We start from the raw sequence: 12,414 nt of genomic DNA on the forward strand, positions 1-12,414 counted from the left end.
TTCAATCTGGAGTGTCCTGTTTCCCTCAGTAGCATTTTAGGTTATCTGCCAAGGTAACCCAGTACTAGTCAGCTCTCAAAAGCTCAGACTCCCCTCCCTCTCTCTTCATGTGACAGCTGATTAGCTGAGCATAACCTAAGAAAGAAGCCTTAAATTTTGAAAGGAAGCAATTGTTCAATAGTTTATCTTCCACACAAAGAAGAAAGTGTTCGAACTCTTCACAGGATCCAGTGCTGATTCTTCCAGCTTCCTACTCAGATAAACCCCATTTGGATACCTCCTTCCTCTCATTTTATTAGCAGATTTTTTATTTCTATATCCTGACTCTGGCATTTGGGATGGCTGAGGGTTTCTACCATGAAGGAAGTCCCAAGAATCAGTACTGCAACACTGACAGTGATGAACATCAGATCTAGCACTGAGCCATCCATCATCCTCAATGTCACAGTGACTCTGTAATTCAAACTCCCAGGGAAATAGTAGGACAATAGACAAGGCTGTACACTTCAAGAATCTGCACTGGGCTTTAAGAATCAGGTTCACAGTTCAGTGCAGTACAAAAGCATAAAACTGCTCTGAAGAGATGAACTGAGCATACTGATTAGCAGGTTTAATATTCCTTTACAGCATCTATGACATTTAACCATGGACAGAGAAGGATTTTATTAACATAAATTCTAGACAATTATCTGCACAAAAAGAATGTCCTGGGCCAGAACAACAACTAAATTACAGCTACAGAACGTTTAATTTTGAAATAAAGCAGCTGCTGACCAGCCCCATGGCACAAAAGGATACAGAAATGACAACAGCCACAGTAGTTGACTTTAGATAGCCAGCTCCTCTGACATGGACAAAAGAAACCCTATGACCCCAGATTGACTAGCAGCACACATGATTGTTGAAGCTGAATGTGGTGGGACAAGAATGATGAGAGTTAAGCCAGCTCACCTTTCTGTGGAGGGCAGGGAAGATGTGCTCACAGGCACACACTCCCTGGTAGAATTCCAGGTGGGACCACATGAAAGTGTCTGTCTACTCGTCTACTCACATAGAAAACAACACATGTAAATGCTTTAAAGACAACGGGTAAGTACCTACACTTTCAAAATTTTAATCTCAATCATAAGAGTCTATAAAAAAATGATAACAAACCATGAATAAATATCTATATACAAAGTGCAAGCTAAATTTAAATTTCCACAAACTGTTTGTATGCAAAAATTAGAAGGGCATTTTTTTTTGTTTGGTTTTTTTTTTACACTGACTGTTCTGTGCATTTCTTTTCTGTTGCTACATTTGTAACTTATCAACACTTTAGTGTTTTACTGTTGAATCCCAATTCTAACATGGCCTCAGTTGTTTGTATGTTTTATTTGCACTGCCAGGGCATGGGTCATGGAAGAAAAGTATCAGTTGATCTGACCTACCCATCTAGTTAATAAATAAAATGCCAAAGTAAATAAATACAATTTACTACAATGGAAGAACCCCTCTGAGCAGAAAAACAAAGAAAAAGGAGGAACAGAAATGTTGTGTGACTAAACCTATATGAAACATGAACTAACTTATCAGCCTATACATTTGAATTGTGTTAATGTTTTAAAAAAGACTATTGAGCCATGTGACACAACTGACTATAACTACTGTCAAACTACCAAAATAAAGAAAATTCTGAAGAATGATAACTTGATGGTATCTTTAAATTCTAGAATGGAGCATGCTCTCTGTAGTGGGTTTGGTTAACATAACTTATTCATCATAGACAGTATTAACATTTCTGACAGCTAGGCAATGCACTGAGTGGGTTTTAATATCCACCCAGTTAGTGTAAAGACAAAGCAATCACACATTTCATCCTCGGCCATGTTCCAAGGAGAACTCCTGACTTATTTTATATTCTTTCTGCTTTTAGTGCTTTCTAGGCTCCTTGGACTTTGATGAAGGAGATTATTCCAGCACTATGCCTCCATTTTGTACATCATTTTTTTGCCTATTAGAAATGTTTAAAGCTTATCTGCATGTTCAAATAGTGGGGTTATTAAACTTTAGGCAGCACTACCTGCTATCCAGTAGCAATTAGTGAATAAGTCCTGCAAACCACAGGAGGACAGTGGTGAAGGACAAACCACAATTAATGGGTAAATGAAGGAACCTAGGAAACCAAATATATTCTAATTACCTATTCTTTATTCCAATGTGACAAAAGAAAATAATAGGTGGGAAAATGAGGGGGCCACATTATTGCCAGTGCTGACATAAGCCTGCTGGACAGTTCACAAGAAGTTGCCAAGCTGCTCTAATATATTATGACAGGTCCATCTGATATGTTCCTGTTGCAAAAAGACCACAAAGTAAAAACTCAAAACAAATTACCTTGCTCTCAGCTAGAACTTGTCTGTATACAAAATGCATATAACAAAACTTAACTGCATCCATGTTATAGAATGACAGACCTTAAACTCATGCAATGTACCTGTCTAAGGCTAAGGATAAGATCATCTTCTTTGGCTTTCAAGCGGGCAGCATAGCAGTAACTCATGGAAAGGTACACCTGGCGACAGTGGCACCAGATTGTGGAAGGGTGAGCAGGCATCCAGGTAGGGAACAGCCTGAAACAAGCAAGACAAATTAAATACCAACTAAGCCCAGGAATGATACAGAGTAAAACAATGAAAATACAAATGTGCACATCATGAAAATAAGACTTTCTCCTCCAGAATATTTGGGATTTATAAATGCAATTCAGATTTGATCATGTTAGTTCAATAATGAATGTGGATTACTTTTTTAGAAATCCTTTTTCAACAATCTTTTTTAATTTGTAAGTGCAGATCATAAAGACCCTTATGGCTATAGCTATCTGAATGGTATTCACCCTAGAAAATAAACATTTTCATCTGCTTATTAAATAAAGTTAATTATATAGTGAAGCCAGAAAATTTAAAAATGGAGCTCTCACTTCTAGTAACCAAAAAAAACATTACACTGCCTTGCCATGTCTGTTCACTTAATATTTTGTCTAAATGAAAAGGATAACAGTGTAATGTAATGCTGTAACAAAGTAGCAGTCTTAGAATTGTTGTGATACACTCTGAATAGTCAGCTTCATTTTAAGATACAAAGTTAACTGTATTTACAGGCTAGGATTTTAATATTAATGAGCAGGTACAATACAATGACTTTGCACAGGAGGTATATGTACATAGCATGTTTGCCCATTGCTACTTTACAGGTATAACCTAAATGCAAAAGAAGTAACAAATGTAGGAGGAGAGGGACAATGGCCAAAGATAAACAGAAAGCACATGCCATTCAAATATTTACTGGATATAAAACTGTATTCGTGTGAAAATTCCTCATTTCAGGAACGCTTGTGCTTTTGTCCTGATACTGCATATGCTCAGTGCTGAAATCAAGTTATGAGTAAACATCCTTTTCAATACAGATTAATAAAAAGGTTAAACAGGGTGAAAATAATCCAAATAAAAAGGTTAGACAGAGTGATAATAATCTAAGCTAGCAAAATCAAATTCAGTTTTCTTTAAGGGGGGGTCACCAATGCCTCCTTTACCACAGAGTGAAAGACCCCATGACTCAAAAAAGAATGGACAATTTAATAATGACTAAGATTGATACATCAAGGCAAGTGATAGCCAGTCTTCTTGTACATGGGACCAAACCACAGATGGTAGGATTTATTTCTGAAACAAAGACTACAAGTTCATTGGAGTTGTTCAGAACTCAATCAATAAGTCTTGAATGAATATCTCGACACTTCCAAGGAATGACAGGTGAGGAAAGACTTGCCTCCTGTACCTAAGACACACTCAAAAGGGTTAGTGCTCCCACTTTGAGCCTTTGAGAGGTGCAGCACAGAACAAAAGCAGATCAGCATCCCACTCTCAATCCAATCCATCCAAGTGTTGCAAACTACAGAGAACCTGGACAGGCATTGTAGACATCAAATAAGGACAGACATTTTCAGCAAACAGTCTGTCTTGCTATAATGAAGCCTAAGTAAACATCCTGTAGTAAGGTCAGTAAAGTTCCAAGGTTATAGTAGACAGACCAAGAAACAGAATACAGTGCCCAGGCCCTGAAATTTGTCCTTGATAAGACATACTTTTTGGTTTGTCAGGCAGAAAAGAAAATCAAACTGTCATCTGTAATGCTACACAGCAATGTCTGGTTACCAAAACAGCTGGCAGACTGGACCAGTCAAGTGTCCACCACATCAAGTCATCTTTGATACTCTGCCCTGTGCCACCTCAAAACATGATGCCTTCTGCCCTTGCTGGAGAATCAAACAAAGGGCTTGAAAGATAAAAAAGGCAGCTCTAGGATAACAGATAATGTCCTGGGCAGTGGTCTGAAAAAAGCCACTAAAACAGGGGCACAGTACAAAGTTGTAGTCTGTGCTGTGTTAAAACAATGACAGCAGCATAGCAATGTCAATAGGCAACAACAAATTTAATAAAGTTACTAATCTTGGGTCCTAGTATGGACTAGGGCCCCAATGAGATATGCACTATATGCCAACATCTTCATCAATGCATCTACATGTGAACCATCCAGATACTGTGTCTAGTTTGTATGTCTGGTTGGCACAGGAACTGAGAACAATAAAATCCCAGCATAATATTTGAAAAACCAAGTGAAATATAGAACATGATGGCTAGACTAGCACATACTGCTGTGTCAGGTTTTGCATTAAGACTCTAGATAAAATTCACCAAACAATAGCTAAATGGATGAACAGAAATAAGTACACACACCCAAAGTAATATAAAATAATTAAAAGCAGTACAGTGAGATAGATAAGTCAGCAATCCTACAATGCATGTGGGCTGCATCCAGTTTGTCAACTTAGACTCTGGGGCAAGGCACAGTCAATACACGAAATAAGCAACACCCATATATTACTACCAGAGTAGCTTTAGTAAATATAGTATTCATATAGTCAGCTAATGTAAACAATAGAGTAGCATGTAATGTAAAGAAATTATCTTATACGCACTCTGCTGTGAGTGCTCTGTCATGTGCCCTGCCTACATTGTTAATTGTACACCAGCTCTGTGGAGTTCTACAGAAGATGGCCATAATCACCACAGTTCATCTTAAAACCATTCACCAAACTGGATGTAAATCAGTAGCATAACCATGCTACCAAATTGGACACTCATCGATATAACCATGTTACTGAATCTCAAAATCGATAGCATAAACAGGTTACTGAATTTGACAATCACTAGTATAATTAAGTTGTTTAAATATGTATGAAAAACAATGACTTGAACAAGGAAAATTGCTTTACATGTTCAAGTTAATGTCTTTCTTATTTTTTTTTTATTTTTATTTTCACAACTCCTGCTGATCTCCGTGCAGCGTGCCGGAACAGAGGTATTCTACGTCACAGTACAGTGGGTGCTGGCAGGTGTGAAAGAGTTAAATTGAGTCTGGGAAGTCCAAGTCTAAACTGAAGACAAATATCTTAATGAGGATTCAGCAAGTCCAAGCTGAGGCTAGGAAACCTAATGAAAATGCAATAAAACTCATAAGAAGTGAGTTTTCCTGTTTAAAATTAAGAACCAGAAAACAAGTACATACAGCTAAAAGGAGTCAATGCACTGTCACAAGACCAATGAAAATATAAAACAGAATCAAATATAGCTAAAATCCTCAGGAATCCATACCAAGTCTAAGTGTGAATGTAGAATTCTGGATGCATAGAATCACATACCAAAGAAAAAATCAACTGCATGTAACTGCAAAGAACCACAGAACACTGAAACACAGTAAAACTAAATGACTTATGTTCACATCTAGCAATGTACTGGCAGTGGAAGTTGGTGAAAACAGAGTGAAATCATGAAACAGGAGGAATGTTGCTGTTAAGAGCTTGCAGCAAGATCAGCAAACCACCAAGATGATTTCAGACATGCTCCAAGATAGCTGCACATTGAGTAACAGCTTAATTATAGCTCTCCCAGTGTGAAAACAGAAACTTAGCAGAGAAAGCCAGTGGATCTAAATTTGTGTGTAAATTTCAGTAACTGGCTAGTAAGTGCACTGCCTGGATACCAGAAAAAAATCCAGAGGACCCGGAGGAAAATCAGCACAAAAGGTGACAAAAAACACTGACTGGAAAAGTACTGCAGCTGTTCATCAAGAAACAGTGCAAGCTCCAGACATGACTTCCAGTAACCTAGAGGAAAGTAGAAAGAAACTGCACAAAGACCTGATTAAAATAAACAAAACACTCATGGAGAATATCAACACAGACAATAAAAGACTGGAAAAATGGAAGAAGCTTTAAAGAGATGCTCAGAAAAGATGACAAAACTGAAAAACTCTTGAGGCTGAAATTAAGAAAATGTTGGCTGAATATAATATTGCACAAGAAAAGACATTTCAAAAATAATAGAATTAGAGGACAGAGCACAGAGGGAAAACCTGAGATTTTCTACTATACCAGAGAACCTGGAAGGAACAGACTATATTAATTTTATGAAAAAAAACAAAAAAACAAATAAGCAACTGGACTGGTAGTCCACAATAAGAACTGTTTACTGAAAGGGCGCATCATGTGTGTGCTCCAAACCTGGTTATTAGAAAACAACCTAGGACTTTAATAGTAAAGATGCAATCTTATCAGCAGAAGTAGTTGATTCTGACAAAACTGGGGCAGAAGGACAAAGTACTAAAAGTGGGAGACGGGAGAGAATTTGTGGAAAATTACTACTCATTGTGCACCAGGCAGAAGAGAAGTACATGATTTCCATTATTTAGGAAATGTCGAGAAGCAGCTGTGAGATTCAGACTGCTGTATCTTCAAACCATTTTTCCCTGGAGGGACAAAATAATTTCTGATGAAGTACATGCTAAGGAGGGAATGCAAAGGTTTGTCCAACAAAGGGTGAGTTGTGAAACAGAAGGAGGGTCTGCTTCATTTCCCTCTGGTAATAAAGACAGAAGAGAGACTGTGCCCATGAAATCTTTTCCACTCTTTCTATGGAAAATGGTTGAGAGAAGGAAGAAAACATAATATTCAACTAGATGAATCAAGAAAAATTAAACAGAGACATTATCTGGCAGTTGGAGATGAACAGAAATAAAACTAGTAATTTGGAAATAAATGTGGGATTACAAAGCAATAATTATATTTGTGAAACATGACAGCACAAGAAAATGTGAAAATATTGGACTTCCTTGGACTTTGTTAAACTTGTAGGAAACTCTAAAACATATGCCTTGCTTCATGTTATTAATATTCAATGAATAACACCAGTAACTTGGAAAATGACAAATGTGGGAATACAATGCAATAATTATATTTGTGAAACATAACAGAACAAGAAAATGTAGAAATATTGGATTTTCTTGATCTCTGTTTAACTTGTAGGGGACTCTAAAGCATATATCCCACTTCATGTTATTACTCTTCCGAAAAATACTTGGGAGAGGGGAAGGTGAGGGGAGAAAGTTAACTGTAAGTAAAACAAACTTTATTTTCTTAATGGTACTATTTTAATGCTGCAGGATTTTCTATGCAAGCTAGGAAGTAAAGTTTTCTCAGTTATTTTAAAGTGTATTAGGGATACTAATATAAATAGGTGCTTTTTTCTCCCTTCTCTCTTTTTCCTTGTTCAGTTTTAAGAAATGTAGGCACTGCAATGAAAAAAGAAGAGGAAAATCTTATTAAAAGAGCATGAGAAAACATAAATAGTGTGTTTTTTCTCATTCTTACAAAGGGTAATGACTGGGTTAAGGCCCTTAGCTTTATCTAGTAACAAGTGTTAATAGAAAGCAAACAAATGAAAAAGAATACTGAATATTATAAGGCTTTTTTCTAGTAAACAATGTATGCTTAGCAGTTTTGTGTCTGGTTCCCATATCTCTAGGAGACAGTCTAATAAAGAGAAATAGCTTGGAGAAAATGTCTACTGAAAGCATTCAAGTGTTTTCTCAGCTGACAGAGCTATAAAGATAAGAAAATCAGATAAGAAATCCAATAAAAATTGCAAAAGGTCCACAAAAAACACTTATAAACTCAAAAATAGACCCCAGAAGGCGTACAATGAAGCTCGCAGACAGTTGGATTCACTCGCTTTAATGTCACAACAAATACAACCAATACCAAGCATTAACGTCCTAAAATTATGTTTTTGTTTAAAAACTTCATCAGAGGTGGGCTGAAATCTCCTAAATAAGTATTTATACTTATTGCAATTAAGATGGAACCAATCCCATAGCATTTTAATTAACATAATTAATTCTAAACTAAAACTTGAGCACTTCCATAAAACATGAATATGATAAAAACCTTTTTGCAAAGTTCCTCTGCATTAGAACCATTCAATAAATAATGGTTAAAACAAGAATAAATACCTATGAGCGTAATAAAAACATGTATTATTACAAAGTATAGATTGTTCCTATAAAAAATGGAAAAATCATTCTACTAGATTATATCACCATCTTGTGGTCATCTGTAAAACTACACTTTAAAATATAACATTTTATTACAAAAAGAACACTTTCTTAAACATTCAATAGCATCCCTCTTACTACAATGACATATAAATAAACAATAAATATGAAACTTTTTAAAAATAACTAAATATATAGCAATTCCATAAAACCCTGTCTCATTCAAGGAAAATATTATTCAATGGTAAAGTGATTTACTAAATGTAGTTTATAATTTTGCAGCTCTGAGTTTGAGAAGGGGGGCAGTGGAAATGCAATCATTCAGCCCTGGCCATTTATTAGCCTGTAAAGTTACCTGCCACCAGAGCTCTCTATATTCAATTTTTTCCTCCCATAAATCACCCCTTTCATCACTTTTCACTCTCTCTAACACAAAAAAACAAATAGTGGGCATCTTTACATTCCTGCTTGTGTTTATATTGAGCATTAGTTTCTTTTTTGTTTTGTATATCGTATGTGTGCTCATAAATTCTTCTTCTTAATTTGTGCTTGGTCTTTCCTACATAAAATGCTTGGCAGACCTTACATTTTGCCAAGTACACTAAGCCATTGTTATCACAGTTGTTGAATTCTTTCCATTCTATTAACATTTTCATACTTTCCCAAAAAAGAGTTTCTTTGTTGGCAATATTTAAAAGTTCAATTTCTTCTTTTTTTGTTTCCAGAATCAAACACATAATTCTTTTTTAATAAGTTTTTCAGGCTGCAAGAATTTTTATATACGACTTTCAATTTTTCCTTGATTATTTTACCTAAGTCAGTGATAGCAATAAATCTGTTACATTCCTTGTCAATAATCCTCCTGACCAAAGTAGAACATGCATTGAATTCTATTACTAAAGCTCTGTTGAAATTCTCTTCTAGTTTACCCTGTCCTGAACTTTCTTCCATACAACCTAAAATAGGTTTAAATTTCACAGATCTTCCTTCTAAAACATCCTTCTCTACTTGTTCAATTAAACAATCTGGGTAGTTCCATGTTCTAAACACCTGGTTTAAAACTTTCATTTCTTCAATAAAATCCTCGTTGTTGGATGTCATTCTGGAAGATCTTATATAATGTCTCCTAACCAAATTTCTTTTTTGGTGCATAGGGTGAGCACTGTTGAAGTGTAGATAGAATTCAAATAGCTACTTTTCCTATATACCCTGGAATTGAATTTATATTTCTTATAGATCGTTGACTCATAACTGAAAGCTTCATGGTTAATGAGAAAAAATATTCTGAGAGATTCTTGGGATTTTCTTAGATGTGTAAAGCAAGACTTATAGAAAGAAGACATGAACTTCCTTACTATTGACATAATTTATTTATTCTCTAGTATTCCCCATGAAGAAGGTTTAGCATTACTGGAAAAAATAACATTTGAAGACAAGATTTTAACACATAATGAATGCATAGTTATTTTTACAACTAATGGACCTAGTCTTAAAATACAATTTTCTTTACTTTAAGGGGGAATATTTTCATCAAACAAAAGGTGTCGCCATGGGTGCAGCCTGCGCACCAACATATGCAAATTTAGTTTTAGCAAAATGGGAAGAAAAGCAGGTGTTTAATTCTATATACTGCCAAAAAATGGCTGTTATATAAAGATTTTTGGATGACATTTGTATTTTTTGGGGGTCACCTAAAGAAGAGATTTCGGATTTTATTGATTTTTTTAAATAATAGTACAAACGTTTTGAAATTCACATATAATGTAGAACAGGATATGGTACATTACTTGTTTGTAAAGATCTATAAGAAAGAGAAATTTAATTCCAAAGAAAAAAAGAATTTTGGTTAAGGGACAGTATATAAGATCTTCCAGAATGACATCCAACAACGAGGATTTTATTGAAGAAATGAACGTTTTAAACCAGATGTTTAGAACAAGGAACTACCCAGATTGCTTAATTGAACAAGTAGAGAAGGAGGTTTTAGAAGGAAGATCTGTGAAATTTAAAGCTATTTTAGGTTGCATGGAAGAAAGTTCAGGACAGGGTAAACTAGACGAGAATTTCAACAGAGCTTTAGTAACAGAATTCAATGCATGTTCTACTTTGGTCAGGGGGATTATTGACAAGAAATGGAATAGATTTATTGCTATCACTGACTTAGATAAAATAACCAAAGAAAAACTGAAAGTAGTATATATAAATTCTTACAGCCTGAAAAAAATAATTAAAAAAGAAGTATGTGTTTGAGTCTGGAAACAAAAAAGAAGAAATGGAACTTTTAAATGTGGGCATTGTTCACAGTGTTCCTATATTGCCAACAAAGAAACAATTTTATTTGGAAAGTAGGAAAATGGTAATAGAAGGGAAAGAATTCAACAACTGTGACAACAATGGTTTAGAGTACTTGGCAAAATGTACGGTCTGCCAAGCATTTTACGTAGGAAAGACCGAGCTCAAATTAAGAAGAAGAATTTATGAGCACATATATGATATACAAAACAAAAAAGAAACTAATGCTCTATATAAACGCAAGCAGGAATGTAAAGATGCCCACTATTTGTTTTTTGTGTTAGAGAGAGTGAAAAGTGATGAAAGGGGGGGGTTTATGGGAGGAAAAAAATGAATATAGAGAGCTCTGGTGGCAGGTAACTTTACAGGCTAATAAATGGCCAGGGCTGAATGATTGCATTTCCACTGCCCCCTTCACAAATGCAGAGCTGCAAAATTATAAACTTCATTTAGTAAACCTCTTGACTATTGAATAATATTTTCCTTGAATGAGACAGGGTTTTATGGAATTGCTCTATATTTAATTCTTTTAAAAAAGTTTCATATTTATTGTCTATTTATTTGTCATTTTAGTAACATTGCTACTGAATGTTTAAGAAAGTGTTATTTTAGTAATAAAATGTTATATTTTTAAAGTGCAATTTTACAGCTGACCACAAGATGGTGGTATAATCTAATAGAATGCTTTTTCCTTTTTTTACAGGAAGTAAAAACAAAATGAAAACTCCAGCAAAGCTAGAACAGAAAATTCTACTGAGTGACCTCCCAAACCTCTTGTATCAGAGGCACATGGGATATATGCAAATGATCCATATGAACATCAGGTGTTTCAGCTAATTGGCGATTCTGAATGCCCATGACATGTTTCGTCGTTTTAATGGACAATTTCAGGCCAATAAAGCTAAACCCCACTAGCTGTGGATATGCATATTTCGGCCTTGTTATGACCTCATCAGCACAGCACAAGCAGAGTGTTTGACTAAGCATTAGAAACACAGGGCTGTTATACCCAGCTGATGTCCATTATCATTAGGGTCACTGCAAAAATATCCCAAACAACAAACTAAAACAATGAGTGAGAAGGTTAGTGAAAAACCAATCAGTAAAAACAAAATGAAAATTCCAGCAAAGCTAGAACTTCCACTAAGTGACCATTAAAACAACGAAACAAGTCATGGGCATTCAGAATCACCAATTAGCTGAAACACCTGATGTTCATAAGGATCAGTTGCATATATCCCATGTGCCTCTGATACAAGAGGTTTGGAAGGTCACTCAGTTGAAGTTCTAGCTTTGCTGGAGTTTTCATTATGTTTTTACTGATTGATTTTTCAGTGACATTCTTACATTGTTTTAGATTTTTTTTTACAGGAACAATCTATACTCTGTAATAATACATGTTTTTATTCATAGATTCATAGGTTCATAGGTTGGTACTAGGCTATCAGCCCTAGGACCTATACAAGCCTAGCCATAACAATTCCCTGGATATTTCCTCCCACAATATTTACTTCCCTGGACCCCTGTCTAGCAGGGCGACTAACATGATCTCCGGGTTGAATTTCCTATCTCCCATCCAATCGTCAAGGTTCCTTTTGAAGAGGGCCAAGAAGGCACTCTGCTTGACATGTACTGGCAGTCTATTCCAGAGTATAGGGAGTCTCTGGATCAGGAACCTATCCCTCCAGC

At 35.5% G+C, this 12,414-nt stretch overlaps 1 protein-coding gene across 1 annotated transcript in view; it reads right to left on the reverse strand.

Moving 5' to 3' along the window:
- LOC122803758 (lanosterol synthase-like) overlaps positions 1–12,414 on the reverse strand; it is a 792,945-nt gene that overhangs the window by 380,340 nt on the left and 400,191 nt on the right. The window contains exon 7 of the mRNA XM_044073448.1: positions 2,477–2,612. Coding sequence (XP_043929383.1) covers positions 2,477–2,612 — 136 coding nt within the window. The remainder of the gene's footprint in view (positions 1–2,476; positions 2,613–12,414) is intronic.

This window comes from Protopterus annectens, chromosome 6.part0 (assembly GCF_019279795.1).
Source record: "Protopterus annectens isolate FY-2018-M chromosome 6.part0, PAN1.0, whole genome shotgun sequence".
Lineage (NCBI taxonomy): Eukaryota > Metazoa > Chordata > Ceratodontiformes > Protopteridae > Protopterus > Protopterus annectens.